Source organism: Mustela nigripes, chromosome 10 (genome assembly GCF_022355385.1).
Source record: "Mustela nigripes isolate SB6536 chromosome 10, MUSNIG.SB6536, whole genome shotgun sequence".
NCBI classification, from domain to species: domain Eukaryota; kingdom Metazoa; phylum Chordata; class Mammalia; order Carnivora; family Mustelidae; genus Mustela; species Mustela nigripes.
This window is the reverse complement of record NC_081566.1, coordinates 39,000,674-39,024,110: the sequence shown is the minus strand read 5'-3', so window position 1 is coordinate 39,024,110 and position 23,437 is coordinate 39,000,674. Positions and strand designations below refer to the sequence as shown.

Sequence of the window (23,437 nt, the reverse complement as noted above, 5' to 3'; positions counted from 1 at the left end):
CACACTTTTCCTGAGCGCCCATGAAGAGTACGGTGGTCTGCCAGGTGGAATTAAAGAGGCATGAGACATGAGTAGGAGAAACAAATATAAACCCAACTACGTCCACACAAGGAGCCCACCACAGTCCGCAGTGGCTGAGAGGGATTTAATTCTGCCGGCACCCACCCCATATGCCGGTTCTAGCCCCCAACAGCCGGTGTGGGCCGCTCCCAGGAATCCCCACATAGAAGAGACCTTCTATCCAATCGGTTGTTTTTATAGATAAGGAAACTGAGGCCCAGAAAAGGGCGGTGGCTTTTCCAAGCTCACATAGCTGCTCAGTGGCCAAACCAGGGCCAAAGCCTGGGTGGCTTCATTCCATGTCTGGTACCCTGGACTCGGATGGCTCCTCTGTCCTCCCAGCTGGCAAGAAGTTCACATCTGCCCCTCAGCACCCCAGACTTCCCTCCCTCCCTCCCCACCAGCCTCCCACTCCCCACTCCCCATGGTGGCCTTGCACACCTCGCCCCAGTCCTCCAGGTCCAGATAGCACTCGGGGGCAGAGACCAGGTAAGCAGCAGCTGAACCCGCTCTTAGCAGGCCCAGCCCACCACCTCACTGCCACCCCTGGTTTCCTTCTCCTCAGGGCGCTAAGTGAGGGGAGAGCAGAGGTGGGGCCTAGTTAAAGTCCTCTGCAGCAAAGATCTGCATCTCTAACTAACATTTCCAAATTGGGAGCGAGGACAAAGCCCTTAACTGGGTTTTTTAAGGTTATCGTTTTTATTACTAGCTTATAAAGTGCTTTCTCTTTATAAAACAACACGATGAAACACACTTAGCCCCTCTCCGGACCCCCGAGTTGTGTAATACGAGAAGCGGAGAAGCACTGCTGTGGGGGTTTTACACGCCACACAAAGGCAAGACCCTTCCTTGTTCCCGTCTGGAAGGTTGACGCTCCCTTTTCTTGTTTGGTCGGGTTTGAGAAATGCCTTCCTTTCCCTTGCGCGGGAGCCTCCGAGCCCAGGCGAAGGTGGGCCTTGTTACCTTGGTGATAGCGAGGTTGGGCTGAGAGGCCGCTCCGGCAGCCAATAGAGGCCGGGAGGGGGCGGGACCAGCTGGATCTTCTGCGGCGGCGGCGGGGCCCGCAGGTTAGCGGACTGGGCGTTGGGGGTGGGGTACGGGGGTCCCGGGGGCACGCGGGGGGTCCCAGGCCAGCCCGAGACCCCTGATTAGGTGGGCACTGGCCTTGGTGGTAGGATCAGGGCTCCCAGCCTGTACCCCGAAAGTTTTCATCGGGCCTTGAGTAGGGAGGAGCTGCTGGGCGAGCGGGCGGGCGGAGGCGGAGATGGCGGAGGGCGGTGGAACGCGCCGCGAGGGTCGGAGCGGGGCCTGGTCCTAGGAACTCCAGGCCCCCGGCGGCCGTGGTCCCGGGAGGAGGCCCCCTCTTCCCGGGCCCTCCAGGGAGGAGCTGAGGTGGATGATGGAGAACCGGAGACTTGGGGAGGGAAGGAAGTATTTGGCCACAGGGTTTTAGGAGGCCCTGGAACGCTGAATCCAGCCCCTCACTCCATTCCTACGTCCCCGCGGGAGGACTCAGGGGCCGAGAGTGCCGCCTGTGGTGTGGCCGCTTTCCCCTTCTCGACTTCCTGTCTCTTATGCAGGTGTCCGGTCTGGCTGGCCTCCCAAGCCTGATCAGCATGAAGCTCCTATGTTTGGTGGCCGTGGTCGGGTGCTTGCTGTTGCCCCCAGCGCAAGCCAACAAGGTGAGGGAGGTGAGCCAGCAGCACCTCGTGCTCGACCACCGTGCCTGAGGACAGGGCCTCCGCCCCCTCACCCCCCCGCTCCGAGAGGGGGCTGCTGCTCCGTCCCTGTCCCTCAGTCATCAGTGGACCATAGGTTCGGGAGTGTTCTCGCGGGTGCCACACCGCAGGCCTTTGTAAGGGTGGAGTGAGGGGAGAGGGGTGGAGCCCAGAGCACGGGTTCTGCATCAGACCAAACCTAGGTGGGATCCCAGCGAGGGAGTTTGTGTTTGGAGGAATTACCTAAGTTCCCCACACCTTCCTTTGCCCCTGGATAAAATCGGGGGTGGTTGTAATGTCTACTGGTCTACTTAAGCAGAACCAAGTAATACAGTTTGTGGAAATGCTCCTTCAGTGTGCAGTCCTACACAGCTGAGAGTTTCTGTTACCCAACCTAAGTGCTGGGGCTCCTGAGAAATTTCCATTCTTTAGGGGTAAATGACCCGGAACTGGCCTTGGGTAGCTCTGTGGAATTTAAAATTCTGAAGGTCACCAAGGTTTTGAGTAAGGTTGAGTCTGAGGGTTTGCTTCCAGCCCCTCTGGGGAATTCCTGATTGGAATGAAAGTATTTGTGGTGGTGTCTTATACCCATTTCAGAGAGGAGGAACATTCTAAGGGATTGCGTGGGTATTCCCGTGGAAATGATCCACTTTTTGTGTACCCCTGACCTTTACCTCCCCCAGTCCTAAGCTCCGTAGTTGGAGATGGGATGGTGGTTGGGAAGGGGCTCACCTTTGCTGGACCAAGATGCACACAGCAGGTGTGGGGCCCAGTATAGAGGGCTATCACTTCCCTTGTCACACGCACACCCCCTGCTCTCAAGCACCCTACTAGGGAATGGCATCCCTAGGCAGCTTTCTGTGAGTCTCATTTGCCACCTGGACAGTTTCTGTCTTGAGGGTCCTATGATATTAGCATCCTTTTTGCAGAAGTCCTTTCTTTATGAACTTGGAGATGGGAGAGGTCAAGAGCATTTACATATGGAACAGGGAACTCAAAGTTGAAAGTCTTGCTAGAACCTGAAGCCAGGGACTCTGCCTACCTGCCTACCATGCACTTTCTCTTCCAGAGCTCTGAAGACATCCGTTGCAAATGCATCTGTCCGCCATACAGAAACATCAGTGGGCACATTTACAACCAGAATGTGTCACAGAAGGACTGGTAAGGCGCCATATAGGCTGGCTCATGGTTGCTACCACTAGTTGAAGTTACAAGTGTTCAGTGGGATTCTTGGATCCCTGGAGGATAAGCTTGCTCCTTCATTCCCACTAGAGCGTACAAGGGACTGTTTTGTCCATGGTCACACAGCCAGTTGGGAACAGGACCCAGGTGTCTTGAATTCTAGCTGAGGGGTTCCTGGTCAGAGAAGTGGATTTTGTTATTTTGCTTTGATTTGGGTGTTTCTTAGAAATGCAAAATGGTAACAGAAATTGGGCAAGGTAGATAGCGTGCCCACATACATAGGACCTTTGGTGTACTTTTGCAAAGCTCTGTTACGTGTGTTATTCTGTACCAGTGTCATTAATGCCTTGTAAGGTAGATGGGATGGATTGGGATAGGTAGTGTTTCCTTTTTATAATTGCAGAGACTAAAACTCAAAGAGGATATTTCAGTTATACTTCTGGAGTCCTGAATTCATTTCTGGATGCTTCCCTTTAAAAAGGAGAAAAAGAAGCTCAGATTCATTCGGAGAAAAGAGACCAGCTTGGGGAAGGGAGGTTTCAGCACCATATCCTAGAAGGAGTGGTGCAAGGGAGGCTTGAAGAGGAAAGGGCTTGGAGACATCTGGTGGCTGGCAAAGACGAGGAGCAGTGCTGGCATGCTCTGGGAAGTGGGGCACATGGCAGTGGGCATCAGTTGTATTCAATGTGGTTTTTTAGTGTAGAATTGGAGCCAGTAGAAACAGCTTCAGGAGTAGCTTCAGGGAAACCGATGTCAGTGTGAGGTGAGGAAACATTTCTACTCCAGGCTATTTTAAGAGCTGGGAAGCCCCATCCTTGGAGAGATCTGAGCACAGATGGGGTGATTCTTTGCTAAGGGCACTGTGGAAAGGATTCGCATCACAGAGAGGGGGTGTCCCAGTCAGGTTCCCTGCTTGGTTGTGCGTTAATATCAGGTGGGCTTTGAGGAAATACAGATTCCCCGCACCACCTGCTCTCAAGATTTGGGGTTTCGTTGTTTTCTTTCTTCTCAGGTTTATTGAGATCCATTAGACATAGCACTGTAAGTTTAAGGTGTACAACCTGGTGGTCTGATGGACATACGTATGGTGACATATTACTACGGTAAGGTTAGTGATTACCTCCATCACCTCCAATAATTACCGCATGCGTGTGCGCGCGCGCACATGTGGTGAGAACATTTAAGATCTGCTCTTTTCACTTTCAAGTATATGATACGGTGTTAACTATAGTTTCCCTGCTGTACATTCGATCCTCTCCCCCTACTATTTGAATTCAGGAAATATCAGGGAGCAGGAGTAACATTTTCTTAAAGTTCCTTTGGTGGTTATGGGGTTGGTTAGCACGGCCTTTGGGAAATTGGAACTTCTCCAGTTCTGAGATAGTCGGTGATTTTCTGAGAGGCAGACTGGCTAGACATGTAGACTTGGGATCTGGCCTGCCCGGCTTCAAATCCAGGTTGGCCCCTTGTTCATCGTGTGACAAGTGACTTCTTGTCACAAGAGACAGTGTCACAAGTGACACTGGACTTGCTGTCCAGTGTACCTCAGTTTCCTCATCTGTAAGATGGATGGCAGTATTTTGAGTATTGAGAGAGAGTGTGTGTGTGTGTTTGCGCACACGTGCACACTTATAAATGCCTGTGTCATTAGAACGCTTAGGACAATGTCTGGCATGTAGTAAGTGCTGTATAAATGTTAGCTAATATTAATATATATTATCAGGCCTTGTTAGAGGTCACATAGATACTCATCATAAGACAGCCCAGCCCCAGAAAACTGGAGCTGCTTGCACAGCAGACTGTTTGCGTCTTGTTTCGCCTGTCCTGATGGATTCACAAAGCTCTAAGACGTGAAGTCTTGGAAGGAGCCCCTGTGACCTCCTTGTACGTTGCAGTTATAGCTCAGATGACATGAGTAAATAAATTGAGAGACTGTCTGAGCCCCACAGCAGATAGTAAGGCTGCCTCCCAGAGGCAACAGCAGATTTTAGTAGCCCTGTCTCTGGCCCCAGGGGATAGTATGACCTGCAAACCCAGGCGTGGATGCCCGAGAGAAGGAAGTGCTGTCCAGACCTCAGACTAGAGTTTATTTTCTTCTCCTTACAAGTCAGAATTAGGGGATCCCCCAAAGAACAAGTTCACTTAAACTGTCTCCAAGTTCTCTTAAATTGAGAACTTGGGGACAGTTCCGTTAAGGATGGTAGGTGGAAACTGAGGCTAGGCAGGATTCTAGGACCCAGTGACAACATTGGTGACATCCCTGTAGTGGTGGGGTAGGGATTGACCTTCTGGCATGGGCCAGAAGAGACCAGTCTTCAGGTCTCTGCCACTGTTACTGCTCTGCTTCACCTGGGTCCGTGGCTGGGAGAATATTCGTGCCCTGTGTTGTGGGGAGCGAAGCCAGAACTGTCTGAGCTGCGGGCTTCACAGGTGACCTCATTTACGTTCCCACGTTGCTGGTGTTCTACCGTCTAGTGCTGGGAGTTTATAACCACCCCTGCAGGAGGGCAGAAACCCTAACAGCGATGCTCTGTTGGTGGGTCTGCCCAGGAGAGAACTGGCAGAGGCATCCCAGAGTGGGAGGGAACCAAGTAGGTTAGTTCAGTGTCTTTCTTACTTCTAGAGATCAAACCTTTCTAGAGACAATCCGCGTTGGAAACACAACATGTGAAACAAAATCAGACCTGGCGCCGGGAGAGACCGGTCCCTCAGCCCCTCCGTCCACTGCCTTCTTGCCCAGTGGCTCCTGGGATACCTAAGGGAAGACAGCCTGAAAGGCACTGATGAGTCCAGCCTCTGTTTGTAAAGGAGGAAATGGGGACCCAGAGGGTATAAGTAAATTATTTGCCATCACAGAAGATGTGGCGGAGCAGACAATTAAACCCAGTGTATCTTTCTCTGTAGACCTCGCCCTTAATGTCCTCTGACCAGTCCTTGAAGTCTCTCAGTACCACCAGTCCCCCGGAAGGTAAATGAAATCCTTAGAGAACAAGATCATGTTTAGGGTTTTACCGACTTGCAAGAGGCCAGAGACAGCAGAAAGATTTCAGCTTTCCATTTACTGTTCCCCAAACCCCTTTATAGCCTATTCCCGTAACAGGATTCCAGTTTGAAGAACCTGGGTTCCCTCCTCCCAGCTGCCGCTGCCACCCCACCAGGCTTGCCCTTGGTGGGGAGTGCACATATCCCACTGTAGCACTGGAGTGGCCTTCCAGACCAGAACCCCGTGTGGCTCAGAAAGGGAGGCATCTGGTCCTCAGAAGGCTTATAGGGACTTCCTGGAGAACAGAAGGTCCCAGCAGTGATTATCAGTGCTGTGCATGAACTTGACCTTGTCTGTCAGCTCCTCCTGGAGGGGCAGCGTGCAGGTCTAGAAATGGTGCAGTTAGTTACATAGGAGACCCACTCACGCAGCAGGGAGTGATGTGGTGAAGTTGTTACCCAGGGGTGGAACTGGAATCATCCGGGGTTTAGAGGAAATCATGGATGCTACATACTGGATTTTTAAGGGGAACGGAGGCTTTTAGAGGGCATCTCATTTTTATTTCCACACCTGATCTTCACATCACTTGTCTTTGATGCTTCTGCCAGCAACGCAGCCCAAGTCTGGAAGGACCCTGGGATAGCTCAGAACAGGCCTGGTTGTTTGCAGAGACTTGAAGGACCTATTATGCGGTGCTGTTAACTGTAGTCACCCGGCTATACATTCGACCTGCTGACCACAGGTCAAGGCCCCTGTGGGCCCTGTGGGCCACCACCAACTACAGGGGTGTTGCCAGTGTTGTCGCTGGGGCCTAGAATCCTGCCCAGCCTCAGTTTCCACCGACTACCCTTAATGGTGCCATCTCCTGGTTCTCCCCATTGACCCTTGCAGGGTTCCTCTCAGAGCTGGAAGGGCCTTAAAGGTCATCTGGTACAACCCCTGCAACCCGGAGAGGAGGACATAAGCGCAGAGCCCCAGACCTGGCTGTCCTTTGCAGTGTGATGCCTGGTTTGCCTCTGCGAACCTCTGAGAGTGTGGTTGACTTCCCCCAGTGGTAATGATCAAGGTTCATTCTCGAGGTCATTTGTTCACTGTGGTCTTGAACCGGACCTGTTGAAACCCACTGATCTGAAGAAGGCCGAGACTGATCGAGAGGCCCAACTAAAGAGCTGAGCACAGGCCCAGGCCCCCTGAGACAGAGCGTCACATGAAGGATGAGCCGAGGATCGGGATTTGGGTCCTGACCTCATTGTGGTGGCAGTGCCACTTTGCCCTCTTGAGCTCACTTCCCTCTTTCTAAACGTGGGGCCTGTGATCTCTAGCTCACCTGGGTCGGTAAAGGCGGGCTAAGTGGCTGCGCCCTCAGAACACCCTTGGCAGTAGCTTGTTCACTGGGCCTCCTCCCCGAGCCCTGCTCTGCCAGCTCTGCGCTGGGTGCTAAGGCCTCTGTCCTTAAGGAACTTAGCTTCTCCCCAGGGAGACCGTACAAATACAGGTGGGTTGACAGCACAGTTCGGTCAGTGCTGTGACAGGATGAGCGTGGGGAGCTGGCCGCTGTGGGGAGAGGTCAGATCTCTGGGCTGGAGATCCCTGTACGAAGGACGAATAGGGATTCAGAGCCTGGGAAGGGGAGGCGGCAAAGCCGCGGATTCCGGCAGGAGGCAGAAGACGTGTCAAGGAGAGGAGCACGGCTCATTCAGAGAAGAGTCCAGAGCAGCAGAGCTGGAGGAGGGCGTGTGGGGCGAGCAGTGGCAGGGATGGTAGGGAGGAGGAGACGCAGCCGTGGGCGCCCCAGGGGCAGCAGCTCAGTGGGCCTCAGCCTAGAGGCCCTGTGGAGGCCTTGAGCAGCTTCAGACTTTAAGTGGGGGGTGACGTGACGGGAGCTTCGTTCGCTCACACCGCTCAGCCGCCGGGTGAAGAAGGTGATACGGGCGCAGGCCCGATGAGAGGCGCGAGGGCAGTGGGGAGTCTGGGGCATTGGTCCGAGGACAGAACGATGAGACCTTGAGCTGAGACAGGACAGTGGGAGCCAATAGAGAAGGTGGGTCTTGGGAACTTTTAAGGAGGTAAAATCACGGGCATTTGGTGGCTTCATAGGTGAGGGGAGAACGGAGCGTCAGAGGTGGTTGCTGGTTTGGGTTTGGTCGGCGGAGTGGATGGTCGGGGTACTCTGTGCCGTTGGGGACATAGCCCCGGGAGCTGGGCCGGAGCGATGGAAGGTGATTGGGGAGTGTGAGGCCCCTGGGGGCTGTCTCTGTGGTGCCTGGTAGGCAGCTGGATGGAAGGGTGCCACAGGGTGGTCCTGACTAGGGATTCCAGTCTCCGACTCCACTCGAGGCCTCCCCAGCTCTGACTTGGAGATCTTGGGACTGGGTGAGCCCCCGTGGAGGGGGCAGAGCACACCATGGGACACAAAGGCAGCTGAGGGCGGCAGGTCCGCATGTAAGTGCACTTCTGAGAGCTGGGTACTTCATGTGCACTTCCGGTGGATTGGTGGGTTGGGAAGGGGATTTTCACCTCCGTCTCCCCTCCAGCTGGTGGGCCTGCTCCCACCACCCCCGTCTGTCTCTTTCCAGCAACTGCCTACACGTGGTGGAGCCCATGCCGGTGCCCGGCCACGACGTGGAGGCCTACTGCCTGCTGTGTGAGTGCAAGTACGAGGAGCGGAGCACCACCACCATCAAGGTAGCCCGGGGCTCGGGGCATGGGCCCGTCCCACTCCCTAGCTGCCCAGCACCCTCAGTCTTTTCCTGTATCCTGGAACGTTCCAGTTGGCTGTGGGTCTGGCTTCTGGACTGGCTTGTCACAGACACAGGGGCCTGCTTCCCACACCTTCTTGGAGCCAGCTCTGTCCTCAGACATCTGTCCAGTGGCTCCTGTTACGTGGGGGGCTGGGAACCTGAGAGCCGCGCTTCATGTCACTTTTTTCCTCCTGTTCTTTCCAATTTCCCCCTTCTCTCTTCCATTCATTCAGTAAGCCTCTTTCAGTGCCTTTAAGTTCCAGGCAACATCCCAGATGCTGCTAACAGAGCAGTAAGGCTGCCCTCCCAGAACACCCCATCTAACTGAGCTTCCAGAATGGCCTCAGTCTCCCGAAAAGCCCCCCCGAGAGCTGTGCACCAGGGCATGGTGTCCACGTGGTGGGACCTGGGCAGGAAGGGCTTCGGCCCCGAACCTCATTCTTGCAGGCTATTGGGTGAATTTGGGAGAGAAGCAGTAGACCTGACCACAATAGCGAGTGAGGGTGGGGAGCTTGTCCTTTCCTCTGCCCCTGGGTGGGCTCCGAGGGACCACCACAAATGCTAGTAAAAGCTCATCCACCAGAGCCTCCCCCGGGGTCTCCTAGTCTGGGCTCTAACTCCTGAGCCAGGCCCCGCGTACTGATTTCTAACTTGAGCTCTTCCTGGCCAGGATTTCAATTTACTTCTGCCGGTCCTATGGAGAGTTTAAAAGTAGCATCCAGAAGGGAATTGAGGAGTTTAACGGCACTGCCTAATCCCTCAGGTTTCTCCTTCTGAGGCTCAGGAGGGAGGTGGTGCTCCCTGCTATTGTCCTGCACAGACCAGGGAGCTGGCAGCTCCTTCCCTGTCCTGCGGTCCTCTGTGTTCTTGCCTTTCTGATGGGAAGCACCTGCCCGTCCCCCCCCCCCCCCCCAGTCTTCACCTCATCGAGCTGTGCAGACTCAACTCCTTTTATCTTCCCTCCTGGGCCAGCCCCTCCTGGAGCGTCTTTCTCCTGCTCTGAACATGCTCCAGGGCCCACCCTCTGGGGACCAGATGGCTGAGACTGAATGCTGAGCCAAGTGTTGCCTCTCCCTGTTTGGCAGAAAGGGACTTCCCAATACAGGGACCTCATCAGACACACCTCCTAACCCCGCAGGTTCCCTCCAGTCCTCCACCCTACGAGCCCCCACCACCCCCCAGCTTCGGCCTGCTGGAGACTCCGCCTCCCTTCCCCTTGCCCTTCTCGGGGTATTGGCAAGAGGTCTGACCTCGCCTTATTTAAAGAGTTGTGAACACGGAAGCCCCAGTCAGGGAGGAAGCTGGTATAGTTGACCTTGACCTTTGAGCTGAGCTTTGACCTGAAAGTCCCAGGGTTTTTCTCTTCCTTTTATCGCTCATCACAGTCCCTTTGCAGCCAAGGCTGAAGTCACAGGCCAGTGATGGCCAGGCGTTGTGGAAGTAGAGAAAGCATATGAGCCAGAGTTAGTAAATCTGAGTTCAGGTTTAAAAACCTCTACCATTTGCTGACCTTGGGACCTAGGCTCCTGGTTCTCGGGTGAGTAGTGACCGCCCAATGGGCACTTGGACACGAGCAAAGGTGCTTCTTTGGTCTCAGTAACAGGTGTATTCGTGATGCCACTGTAAGGGCTGTGGCACTGAATGTCTTGGAGAGTTCTGTCTTAAGTGCCCAGAGCACTGCTCTGGGAGGCACTGAATTCGCCTCACTGAATCTGTCTTTGCTGTGAAATGAAAGTTACTCCAGCTTGTGGGATTCTGCATGTACGTAAGAGGTTTGCCACTCTGCCACTGGCTGTCACCTCCATGCAGGACCGCCAGCCTTCAGGGCACACCTTCTTGCCAGCCTGTCCCCCTCCGCCCATGGGTGTGCCCTCTCAGGACTGGAGCTCCCTACCCTATCCTGCTCTTGGCAGTGGGGAGTGAGCCCCCATGCCCTGGGGCTTGGCCTCAGGCCTCTCCCCCAGCGGGTTCTTTCCTGTTCTTACTTTGTGTCCCTTTGCTTTCCCCCCTTCCTTAGAGGTAGCCAGGTAGGCCCCATTTCCGTACTCCCCACCCCAGGAGCATCATGCCTTCCTTCACGATCTGTTCTTATGTCCGCTGTTCTTGTGGGGTCCCCTCGGTTTAGAGCAGAGCTGATATATATGTAAAATAGGGCGCCCTGTCCCTTTTTTCTTTGCCTCCAAGCCTGCAGCCTCCAGGCCCCTCCCCAGTGTGGCACTCAAGACAGCCTCTGTCCCTGAATGCGTGTGGCCACCCTGGCCTGGGGTGTTAGTTCACAGGGCAAGCTGGCTCTCTCCCTTAGGTCATCATTGTCATCTACCTGTCAGTGGTGGGGGCCCTCTTGCTCTACATGGCCTTCCTGATGCTGGTGGACCCTCTGATTCGGAAGCCGGATGCGTACACTGAGCAGCTGCACAATGAGGAAGAGAATGAGGTAACCGGGTTTCTGGGTGCTGGGGCCCTGCCAGTCCCTCTGCCCACACACACGGGGGTCCTGGGCTCCAAGCCTATAGGTCCCCAGGGCAGAACCACAGTAGCATCGTGGAGGCCCAGGCGGGGATCCGTGGCCTTCACCGCCCCCATGCTCCAGTTGGCTCTTCTCCTGTTCAGTGTCCTACACGTCACCCAGACTCCAGAGTTTTCCTCAGCAGGGAACGGATGAAGCAGGACGTTGCCCTGCAGTGTTGCTGATGTCTGGCATCAGCCTCCATGTATACGTTGGTGGAGCCCTCTGTCCCTGTCATGCTGCCTTTCCAGGCTGAGGGGAGACGGACCAAGCTGGGCCAGTCACATGTAGACAACCATGTCCTGGGTGCTCAGACGCTGGTGTTGAGTCGGTAGACATGGAGAGAGCAGGTTTGTCCTGTAGGGACTCTGTGGACATCGGTTGAGTGCCTGCTTGAGGCAGAGCGCAACCTGGTGCCTTAAGGAAAAGTCGGTCTTTAAGGGCCAACGAGGAGTAAGGTCGACAGCGGTGCTGAGGTGCTTGAGGAATCTGGAGCATTTCGAGGCTAAGGTAGGCATGTAGGAGTAGCGTCCAACAGAGCCGGCCAGATTAGAGCAGATTATTATTGGCCTCTAATGTCAGGCTAAGGAATTTCAGTGCGATTAGATAAAGAAGGTGGGGACCCATTGACTCTAGGCCACTTGCAAATGCGTCAGGTCAAGGTTGCTGGGGGTCAGGCCAGGCCCGGCTAGCAGCCACTGTCATCCTCCTCCATCTGTCCCCATGCTGAGGGGTTACAGGTGCCCTGCACAGGAAGCCCTCGGTGGGACAGAGGAGGGTGATGGTGAATGGCTCTTGTTGGGAGCGAGAGGCAGTGTGCGTGCACAGCTGGCCCGGCAGGGGTGCGATGAGCGGGCTGTGTACTGAGTCCTCACCCCTTGTGCCCGGAGCTGTCCCCTTGTGGGACCACACAGCCCCCACAGTGGCCTCAGAGCGGAGGTACCCAGAGGCAGGGCAGCCCTTACTGCCCCGCTGCCCTGAGGACAGTCTGTGGGCAGTTGGAGAAAGCACAGAGTAGTCTGTCAGCACCGACCTTAGTGCCTGCCTGCTGTGAGAAGATGCTGGCACAGAGCAGTCTTTCAGCACCGACCTTAGTGCCTGCCTGCTGTGAGAAGATGCTGGCACAGAGCAGTCTTTCAGCACCGACCTTAGTGCTTGCCTGCTGCGAGAAGATGCTGTGTGTCTCCAGGCTGAGGGTGGAGTGCGCGAATCCGCACACGTACAGAGGGGCTGATAGGGTGATGCCTCTCAGCCACGTCCTGGGAGAATAAGTTGAAGCAACTGAGGCATGTTTAGCTTGAAAAAATAACAAACCAAACTCGAGGAGGTTCAAGATAGCAGCCTTCCGATGTTGGTGGAAGAGAGCTTAGTCTTACCTCAGTAAAGCCAAGGGTACAAGGACCCACAGTTGGGAGTTAAAAGGGAGATTTAACAAGAGTCTTAGTGACTACTTCTTAGTGACACAGTTAGCTTAGTGTCACTTAGTGACACAGTTGATGATGGGTTGGGTGGGTGAGTGTTTGGGGTCACTAGAAATCACCAGGCATCAGCTGAACTCACAGTTTAGACCAGTCAGGCACGGGATTGGAGATGGGAAAGGTCGGGTCTCCCACTGAGAGGGTCCGAGGCTCAGATCTCTGTGTGCAGCCACTGGGTGTCGTGGGTCTGGGCCGGCACAAGCACTAGAACGAGGCTGGCGAGGAGAGAGGCCGGGCCATCACACGGGCTCTGTTGCTTATCCCGGGTGTGTGGCTGGACTGTTCCTGGCCTGCCCCCAGTCTCCTGCTGATGTGAGTCCGGCCCGAGCAGGAGCAGGGAGGATGGGCCTCGCCCCTTGGAGCTGGGGCCTGGGGGGTTGGCACTGGCAGTTGGGTGGTCTGTGTTCAAGAGGAAACCTTGCGTGCCTACCTGGTTATTAACGTGCGGTAATAGCAGCTCTGATGGGGAGGAGCTTCGCTAATAACACTCGGCGATTAGGGGTAAGGTGGTAATTGCAGTCCTGGCCGGGGGAGTAATTGAGAGATGTGGCCCGTGATTACACAGCCCATGCTGCGATTGTTCTGGAATGCATGGCTCTTGGGCATGGCCTTGTTTTGTCTCCTGCCGTCCTGGATGTGGTGCCAGAGGGGAGGGCAGCCTGCTATCTCTGGGTCTGGGCCCAGGCCCCTCTCTCCCAGGAGACTCCGAGGCTTAAGCCAGAGCTGCTTCTATTTGTGTGAGGGGGCACTCAGGGGAGAGGAAGGGTTGGATGTGGCCATCCAGTTCTGAGAGTAGATCTCCAATCCAAGGGTGTCCATTCCCTGGGTGCAGACTTTGGCTGAGTAAGGAGGATTGTCCTACCAGGAAGTGCTGTCGGGCCACATATCCTCAGGGCCTGCAGGGGTGGTGGGGGCACCGTAGGCAGCTCAAGCCGAAGCTGGCAAGCCCATGTACCCACTGTGGGGGAGACTCCCGCCCTGGGAGTGGGGGGCGATGACACCCCCTCACCTGCTACCCCGATGTTCTAGAAGGAAATAAAAGGTGTTGAGTTCTGATGCCCTTGACCTGAGGCGCAGCCATCTCTGCACAGATACGTGGTGGATGGGGCAGAGCGCAGCTCCCCGGTACCTGGAGGTGACTAAGGGACCCCCTCGGGGCAGCTGTGAGTGGAGTCTGCCTACCAGCTTAGCACCCTTAGCAAGCGTTCGTCCCAGCACTTGGCCTAGCTCTCCATCCCCTCACGTCATGATTCCGTGCAGGGCCCCCACCTTGGGCATCCCTAAGTCATCCCTCCTGGGGGTTCAGCAGATCCATTTTTCTCCCATGCATGGGGCTTCTCCTCTTCCCGCTGGCCCCTCAACTCTACTATGTGGGTTTACGGAGCTCAGGTCTGCCCTGGGGTGTTGAGGCCCCAAGACAGAGCCCAAGCCAAGTGAATGAGCTGGGACGCGACGGGGCAAGATCAGGAGTCCAGCCGTGGCCGTCAGGGAGAAAGCGAGGGGCTTGGGAGGCTCTTTACTAGACAAGGACTGGGGACTTCTCTTCCGGTTAGTCTAGGAGGGAAGGCTTCCTGGCAGGGGGGTCTTCCGAGCCAGCTCAGGGAGGGCATAGGGAGAGTGACAGCTCAGCTGCTCTGGGGACACTAGGATCAATAGATTTCATCTCTGCAGAGACCCAGTGGCCCTAGCCTTGTATGGTGGCGGGGGGGAACTCTGGTGACCCACCTGTCTCGGTGCACAAGGGGTAGTGGGGTGGCATGGGGGACAAGGAGAGCAGGTCCCGAGGCCACCTGGCCAAACAGCGGTAGAGCCAGGGCTGAAGCTGTGTCTTTGGGATATTAGTGGTCTGCACAGTGTTTCCCTTAAGAAGGAAGCGAGAAGGATGGGGTCTGCCCTGGGGTGTAAGGGATGTAGTGTTCGCTCCAAAAAGAAGAAAGTTGGAATGGGACCTCTCAGGTTCTTTGGAAGTTTGCCCAGGCCCGTGTAGTGTAACTCAGTGACCTTGAGGAGGAAACTGTCCAGGCTTCCTTGCCCCTGCCCTACCCCCTACCCCAAGTCTGGGATCCAATCAGACATGAGATCTGGGGATTGGACCACTTCCCAGGTTTGGGGGCCCTTGGCTCCATTCCCCCAAATCCTGTAGCCAAGAGCTCTCCTGCCCTGGGGCGAGAGGTCTGGAAGAGGAAGGGAGGCCTCCCCCACAGCCCCAGCCCCAGCGCCCAGGAGGGAGATGAAAGCCTGTCGTGTTCCCTTTGAAAGTGCTGGCAGGCCTCAGTGGGCCCTGATTGCTGAGCGCTGCCTCCCCTGGGATTCCGGCAGCATTAGGCTTAATCCCCAGGCTCAGACACCCTTTGAAAGGAGGAAGCAAGCGTGTTTGCTGGGACAAAAACGGCAAACAGAGCTTTTTAGATGTACGGGTTTGGCCCTCTTTGAAGAGCGAGAAATAAGGTTTTCCATGAGGCTCTCGATGTCTCTGCTACTTGGAGCGTGGGCCCCCTGAGCTCTCAGGGGTCCTCAGAGCTCTCAGCTCTCGGGGTTAGGTACGGTTCTCCCCACCACCCCCAGGGTGAGAGGGATGTGTGGAGAACCCAAAGAATGGTGGTGGTAACCCGGGGTCGTGATGGAGCCGGGGTGACGAGAAGGCTCAGGGCTTCTGGGACGGCCTCCCTTCCTGTCCAGGGCTGGTCGGGCAGCATCGTGTGCCGAGGGCCCTCGCCCCGGGAGGCTGGCAGAGAACCCTGAAGGGGACACTGATGGGGACAGTTCTCTGAGGACGGACAGAAGGGTGTGTGATTCAGTAGCCATTTCTAGAGTGTCCGGTGGGAGGCTCCCAGCACCATTGTCAGGAGAGGGCGTTAGAACCACAGCTCTGGGTCCGACTCCGACTCTGCCATTACTGGCCGTGGTGCATGATCTCTGAGTGTGCCTTTCCCCGTGTGGATTGGCTTTAGTTGTTCTCACTGCACCTCACCGTGAGGATGTACCGGCCAGCTTGACAGGTGTTTGTTCCTCCTTAACTATGAGAGATTCGGTAGGGTCTAAACACATCAGCAGCGCGGTGGTTACTGGCGGGGAGGCCTGGCGCAGCTTGAGCAAAGGCTGGGCGGTGAGGGGCTGCCGTGTGGACCGGGGGCGCTGCGGAGCTGGGGCCGCGGGGGCATCAAGGCCGGGGGTATGTGTTTCAGCCAGAGCAGGGGCCGGGGTGCTGTGCCCACACGGGTTCTATCTGTGGTCGCCGAGTCAGCAAGCAGGATGTCTGCGGGGACATGGCATTGTGGGCTGTCTTAGGAGGGTGGCTGGCAGGTGTGGGAGTCAGAGCTCTGCCGCAGGGAAGCAGTGGGGTTTGGTTGCAGCAGGAAGGATTTGGATTAAACTTGGAAAACTGAGGGAGGCCATGTAGTCCCCTTTCGGGAGGGCTTTGTGCCCGGGCCATTCCGAGCTGTGTGAGCGGGTGAGTGACGGCGCTGCCTGTCCTGCCCCCACTCCCAGGACTGGGGAGGGCTGGGGGAGTGCAGCTCTAAGTGGCAGTTCTTTCCCTCCGTCCCCTTGTCCTCAGCCCGGTGCTGGGTGCTGACTTGGAGGCAGTGCTCCTGCATGGGAAGGCCAGCTTTCCTCCGGGCCGTGTTGATGGTGTTCGTCAACTCTGGCCTGTGCACACTAGGATTTGGGGCCTCCCAGGCCCAGAGAGAAGGGTTCCCGATCCCCAGTGCCTTTACCAGCGCTGTGCACTTATTCTGACCTCGTGGAAAGATACTGGCTTGCTTCTTTGTTTTTCCATGTTGGCTCTCTCCTCGGAGCCACCGGCCAAAGAAGCAGCCAGCAGAGTGCTGGGGCGAGAGAACACAGACATGGGTTCCAGCTCCCACTCAGCTGCCACAGGGCCGTGTGACCGGGGCAGCGAGGGGACTCCTCTCCCGTGGCCTCAGCTTCCTTGTCTGCAGACGGGAGTAGTGCCACCCAGTCCCCCCTCGCCTGGGCATAACCCACGTCAAGTACTTAACAGAGCCCCTGGCACACAGTGACACTTGTCATCACCATGCTATTCTGGTCCCTTTGGGCATCCCTTGACACCCTGTCAGGATCCAGGTGCCTTCCTCCCCTCTGAACGGCCCTCCTGCTGCCTTGTGTTCCCCAGAGCCCCCGCCTCAGAGGGAAGAGGCTTGACGTGGTGCGATTTCTCTCCGGCCTCCAGCTGCCGTTCTGCAGCAGAACAGGCACAGATGAGGCCCCACTCTGGGCTTCTCTAGAACAGACGTGGAAGCTCTAATACCTTTTAATCAGACTATTAGCAATGGAAACACGGAGCCTCTCAGCGGCAGCTTTCCCCCACTTAGGAGCTGTTTGTTAAGACTTTACATGAAGGGGAAACAAATGATGCTGTGGTCATGCGGTGAGTTTCAGCGTGTTCCCTAATGCTCTGCTCTTGGCTTCCCCTGCCTTCCCCTCCTCAAGACGTTCTTTGGAGCTGCAGAGCCGACAAGGAGGAGCTGGGCTGGAGCTGGCCCATCCCTCCCGGCCTGCCTCCCGGGCTCACACCCCGGCGCTGCTCGTGTGACCCAGAGGGACAGGGATGAGAGGTGGGGAGGGAGAGAAACCCCTTGGGCCCCCGAGGCCAGGACAGCAGGGAAGGGGGCCAGCTGGCCAGCACAGCCAGGTCCCAGTGGGCTCACAGTTTCCCCAGGGGGACTGCAGTGCCCACCTCCCCTCCCCGGGCACCCAGAGGCTTGTCCTTGACCCCCCATAGCTCCCAGCTGGTGCATCCGAACCAGGAAGGGACAGGATGGACAAGTGGTGCGGGGCCGTGGTCCTTCTTCAAAGGCAGCTCCCTCGAGCAGTGGTCTACTAGCATCTTCCCCTTCCTCGCGCCTCGGAGACCCCAGAGCTGGCGTGTGGCGGGAGGAGCTGCTGCTGGGAACTGAGCGTGTGCTGTGTGCCGGGTGCCGCGAGACACTCTCCTTGCACGGCCTGCTGGAGACACAGCCCCGGCTGTCCGCATCCCACCGACAGGGAAACAGCTCTGAGAATGAGCTAGCTCGCCCGGGGTCCTGTTCCGGCAGCTGTGAGACCAAGATTCAGAGCCGGGTTTGTTGGATTCCACAGTGTTAGCCCCTGAACTGAAGTGCAGGGAGGAAGAAAACAAAACTTTTCTTGAGCTCCTGCTCCGCGACCGCCAGCATCCCGAGAACTTGATGTATATGATTTTATCTAACCTTGTCGTACCCGTCTTCTCCTCCTAAACCGTGTTTTCAAAGTACGGGTTGTAAGCCGTTAGGTCGTGAGATCAGTTGTGAGTCATAACCAGCGTTTTTTTAAAAACGAAGAAGAGCAGAGCAGGGAATATCAGAATGCCTCATACTAATGGTCTCGTAAAACTTCTCTATCCTGTGTGCGTGTGTGTGTGTGTGTGCACACCCACGGGGTCATTGGGTGCGTGTCATGCCTGCGGACAGTGCAGTCACAAAAGTCTGGAAGGACTGGCTGTATTAAATTGAAGCTTGGAGAAACAGTCACTTGTCCAGGGACCCAAAGCCGCCAGGTGGCTAAGGCTATCCTTCTGAGATGGGCCCCCAGGGGGGCTGGGGTGAGCTGGGATCTGAGGCCTGGAGAAGTTGGCCCCTGGGAGCCCAGCCCTAGAACACAGGAGTCCGACTCTGGGCTCAGTGCGCCCCCTGCCTGACGCTGTGGGCACCTGCGTGCTTGGTGTCGCTGGGCTCCTCAGCTCTGCAGGGCCCAGGAAGCCTTCCTCTGGGCCCTGGACCTGGGCCCCAGGGAGGCAGTGTCCCTCACGAGACAGTGACTCAGAGCTCTACGGCAACGGTGAACTATCTCCCAGCCTCACCCCTAGCTGGCCACCTCTGCAAGTGCCAGCTCTCTCTGCCTTCCCTACCTCTGCCTACCTCCCCCCGAATTCTCCCCAGCTTGGCAGCTGCAGGGCGACAGAAGCTGTGCCAGCGCGGGGCATCAGAAGCAGAGTTGCATTTACTGGGCGGCTCTGGGCTTAGAGAGGTGTACTAATCCCTTAAGAGATGTGTGGCAGGAGATGAGAGGCAGGGAGAGCGAAGGAGGAAATCCCCACGGGGGTGTGGGCCTGGCCCTCAGCTCTAATTCCCCCCAAAGATCAGGTTGGGGTCCTGCAGGAAATGCACAGGCTCTGGAGCTTCAGAGGCAGGCAGGTGGTAATTAGGGGAGCTGCTGCTTTTTACAATGGGAGAGGTTCCGAGAGCAGAGGAGAAGGGGCTCAGCAGGGCACACACAGAAGGAGCTGAGCCACCCTAACCCCTCTCAGAGGAGAGGGGCCAGGGCAGGCTCTGGAATGGGAGTGCTGGGGCTGAGTCCCAACCCTGTCTGACTCCCTGAGTGAGTGACATCCCTTCTTTCAGCTGGGTGAAAGTCAGGGGCAGTCAGCTGGGTGTCCCAGCCACTGGCGGAGCAGGTCCCCTGCAGACTCCTCCGTGGGCCCGTCTTCCCCGCTGGCACGCATGTGCTCCCTACCCAGGGCAGCTGGGCCCAAGCCCCTTGGCCTCCCAGCTGTCCCTAGGCCATGGATGGCAGGACAGGGGAGTTCTGCACCCTGCTACCCGCGCTGGGGCACACTGGTGCATTTCCTGGAGCCACAAAGGACATCAGGCTTCTGCGCTGACCCAGTGAGGTCCCAGTCCCAACAGTCAGTGTTCCTCCTGAGGGTCAGAGCCAGTGGGGTGCAGCCGGGGACCCAGCTTGAACTATAGCCGTGTGGTAACTGGAGCCCCAGATCATACTCCTCCCAGAGTGTCCCTGTTTCCCAGGGCCTGCCCTGCACATTCTCCAGACACCGAGCCTGCCTCTGGCCTGGTGTGTGGGACAAGGCCCTCTGGCAGTGCGAAGCTGGCGAGAAGGTCCAGCCTCCCAGTCTGGGGGGCTCAGCCTCTGGGATTGCTCTAAAGACATTTTTTCTGCGTCAGGCTTCCGAGACCCGCCCTGGCTCACAGAGCTGACTCTTCTGTCCTTTTTCTTCCCGCTGCAGGACGCCCGCGCTGCGGTGGCTGCCACTGCCTCCCTGGGGGGCCCTCGCGCCAACACCGTCCTGGAGCGCGTGGAAGGCGCGCAGCAGCGGTGGAAGCTGCAGGTGCAGGAGCAGCGCAAGACAGTCTTCGATCGGCACAAGATGCTCAGCTAGGCGGGCCGCCGAGCTTGGGCCAAGGACCGGAGGCCACGGCCAGCTTCCCACGCTGGACGGAGCCAGAGTTCCCTTCCCCACCCTTTGGTGCTGCCCTTCCCGGGATTTCTCTTTAGAAGCCCGTGGCCTTTTTCCTTCTCCTCCCTCTCTTTAGAAAAGGTACAGTCAGCTGGTTGAATCTGGGAAGAGTGCTGGGGTCCCTGATCTCGGCTTTGCCAGCTCCAGTGCTTGGGCCTGAGGGGACGGGGGTGGCAGGCCCGGGCGGAGCGGCGATGTGTCAGCTGGCCTCAGGATTGGAACAGTCTGTACCTCCTTACTTCCCCCACTGCTACTCCTCCAGCTCCAAATCTTGGGAATGTCCTTACCCTTTGCTGGATAGAGCTGGGTCCTCAAGAGCTCAGTATGCGGGAGGAAAGCAGTCAGCATGTGCTCTGTCTCCGCCATGGGTCTTCTGGCCACCTTCCTCCCGACCCCGATACCTCAGCCCCAGCTCAGCCTGGTTCTAGCCCTCAGGACGGCTCTGATGGGACAGCTGACGCCACTGAGCTGCACTGTCTTCAGGGCACATCCAGACACTTGTCCCCCCCCCCCCCACACACACACACACGCTGTTCCACCAACGCACGGCAGTGCCGCTGCGCCTTGCTCCCTGTGGCCCCTGGCCCCTCACTCCCCACCCAGGAGGCCGGGCCAGCCCTCATGTCCCCGGGTCTGTGGTTGTTGAGCCAGACAGTTGGTGGGACCATGCGACCAGGAGGCGGAGGCAGTGGCTCTGAACACCACGGCTCCTGTCCTGGGACTGCCACTCCTCTCTGAATTTCATTGTACCAGTGCATGGAGAGAAACGTTTGTCCTTCCGTTGTCTGTAAACCAAGGAAGCCATCATTAAATTGTCTTATTTCTCTCATTTTCTGGATTTTAAGAGATCTAGAGAGCTGGGAGTGTTTTGCAGGTCATCTGATACATGCTGTGTCCCGGAGAGGGGACAGAGAACCTAGTTCTTACTAGGTCTGGGCAGAGAAGCAGAGCCTAGACAGTCCTGGGACAGCGGAAGGGCCCACAGTGGGCTCCTGCAGAGGCCCAGGGCTCACCAGGATTCCCGCTTGCTTGTCGGGTGGGGACTGCTCCTCCCAAGCTCGCTCCACTGACCCTGGGGAGCTGCCCTGAGAGCTGACTTGTGTTTCACCATTGTGGGAGATTCCCCCTTAAACTCTGAACAGTGCCTGCTGTCACTGTCTTACAAGCCCAGTAAAAAGGGCTCCCCGCAAAATCCATACATGTTCCCTAATGAGAGCCCACGGCTCTTCAGAGGAGCAGGGCAGCCAGGAAAACAGAACTGCCCTGGAGCAGCAAGCGTGCGCACCATCAGGGTCCCCCCTGCTCCTCCTGGCAGGTGCAGCGTGGGCTGCGTTCAAGACGCCATCAGAAACCGTGCACCTTGAGGGACCAGGCAGGTCTACCCGAAGTTTCTGCCCTTAGGTTGTGCGAGCAGACGGGTATGGAGAAGCTCCGTGTGTGGGGCCCTGTGCTGGGTTCTTGGTGAGGGGGGTCCCGGGAGAACTATGAGGTGGGGATTTTAGTTTGTCAAGATTTGCCCAAGTTTAAAGTCCAGTACAAGTACTAAAGGGGATGGGAGGGGGTGACATGCAGATGGGGCTTCCGGGAAGAGCAGACACTTGGGAGGTGGCCTTGGAAGTAAGCAAGGGACATAGCTGAGAAGGGCCAGAATGACTGTGGGATCCTGAGCAGAGAGTCTGAGCGAGGTTTTTGAGGGGGCTGACAGGAGCTCCATGTGCCCCGGGTGGGACACCAGCAGAGGAGCCAGCCCTGGTTCCGTTTCCACCCTCTTTGTGTGCCTGGCAGAGACCAGCGCCCGCCAGGGCCACCCTCTGCTCCAGAAGACCAATGGGGTGCGTTGTGATGCTTGCCGAGGGGGCAGCGCGGTTTCAAGAGGCAGACAAAAGTGGGCAGATGGGTGTGTTAACCTGTGGAGATTAACCAGTCCAGAAGTGGGTATCTGACACTGCCGGGTCCCCGCTAAATGGCACCGCCAAGGCAGACCCCGAGTTCTGTGTGTGTCTGAGTTTTGGTTCAGTCCTGCGGTGGACCCAGCCAGTCCTTGGTGGTTTTAAGAATTTGATAGGAAGCAAGCAGCTGTCACCATGAATAAGCTAAATATTTGAAGATAAATTAATATGAAAAATGAGAATGTTCACTTTCCATAAGAATTCCTGGTAGCCAAATACCTCCATATACTTCACTTCACACGCATGAACTTGATTTTTAGACCACTCGTGCAGAGTGGACCTCCTCTTTCTGTGGATGATGGGAGAACGGGGAGCCCAGCAAAGGAGAGTTTACTGCTTTGCTGGTAACCCAGAACAGAGGTTAGGATCCCTTCTGTTAGGACAGGAAAGATCAGAAGGGACACCCTATCCCATCTCATGCGGTGCGACATGAACGTTAGTGTTGTACTCGGAAATCCTATATCCCCGGACATAGGACCTACCTGGATTGGACCTACCCGGAAGACACTGGGCGGATTTGGCCCTGGGGACTAGAGCCTTAGAACAGGTCGCCATGCTTTGAAGCTAGCACCTCCTCGTATGGCTCCAAGGGAGGTGACACGCAGGGAATGGACAGGCCAGCACGCTTCCTGGTGGATTCGCCTCCATCTCTCCCTCAGACCCACTCCATCTCACCTGTACTCTTGTTTCCATGCCCCCACCATACTCATCACCAGCAAAACCCCAGCCGTGGATCCACAGCCCAGCCTGACTGTTCCTCCCTGCAGCTCTGCCCTGCTTTAAGAGAGACTAGAAGTCTGTGGTTTCCACCCCCACCTCCTCTCTACCTTTGGAGGGGTGACATTAGTCCTTGGGCGGGAGTCCTTTCTCATGACCCACTCCTTCCGGAGGTCACTGGGCCACCTTCCTGTATTTCCCCTTCTCCATACCCCAGGAGATCTTAACCTTGCTACTTTAAGAAAATCAAGACCAGTAGGTGTGATCTCAACTTCTTCACTCCCCCTGAAAGTTTTTCTTCATACTTATCTTGGCCTCCTCTCCTGTGGTCTTGAGGGTAGTATGTCCTTCCTGCTCAAAGCCAACACACCCATCCCCTTCTTCCTGGGGCCTCTGTCAGCTCTCCAACCTCACCCAATTTCCTGGTCCTTCTCAGCCTATTAACAGGTGTGGGTCTTCTGCTCTTCAAAGAAACTTCCATGGGCTCCACACCCACCTCTGACTACCGTGGAGTCTACTGTCTGTCTCCATGCCCTCCACTTTCCCTTTCGGTCCTTCACCCTGGGCCCTCTGGAGGCCAGGTCATTGATGACTAGTTGCCAAGCCCAGAGGATGTCCTTGGTTCTTCTCTTTCTGCACCCCTCTACTATATTTGATACCATGATCCTTCTTCCTTCATGAATTTCTCACTTGGCTTCTGGGACCTTGCCTCTTTGGTCCGCCTCGCCCCTTCTGACCATCCCTTCACTTCTCCCTAAATATTTGCTATATTCTCAGGCTTCTAATCCCAGCTTACGTGACTCAATGTAATATTTAATGTCGGGGTGCTCTCTCTGAAAGTCTGTTCTCCTTTGTGATTCTCTAGTATT

At 56.4% G+C, this 23,437-nt stretch overlaps 1 protein-coding gene across 4 annotated transcripts; it reads left to right on the top strand.

The window, feature by feature from the left end:
• The first annotated feature begins 1,029 nt into the window (after positions 1 to 1,029).
• TMEM9 (transmembrane protein 9) lies at positions 1,030 to 20,731 on the top strand. Of its 4 annotated transcripts, none has more exons than XM_059413073.1 (6): positions 1,030 to 1,127; positions 1,641 to 1,751; positions 2,848 to 2,939; positions 8,520 to 8,628; positions 10,987 to 11,118; positions 19,672 to 20,731. In XM_059413073.1, exons 2-6 carry the CDS (start codon positions 1,677 to 1,679, stop codon positions 19,822 to 19,824), a joined length of 561 nt encoding a protein of 186 aa, XP_059269056.1. In that variant the 5' UTR covers positions 1,030 to 1,127; positions 1,641 to 1,676; the 3' UTR covers positions 19,825 to 20,731. The 4 variants fall into 4 exon arrangements, with proteins under 4 accessions (XP_059269056.1, XP_059269059.1, XP_059269058.1 ...); XM_059413076.1 differs by having other exon boundaries at positions 1,031 to 1,127; positions 1,641 to 1,742; XM_059413075.1 differs by lacking the exon at positions 1,030 to 1,127 and adding an exon at positions 1,163 to 1,212.
• The last annotated feature ends 2,706 nt before the right edge of the window (positions 20,732 to 23,437 follow it).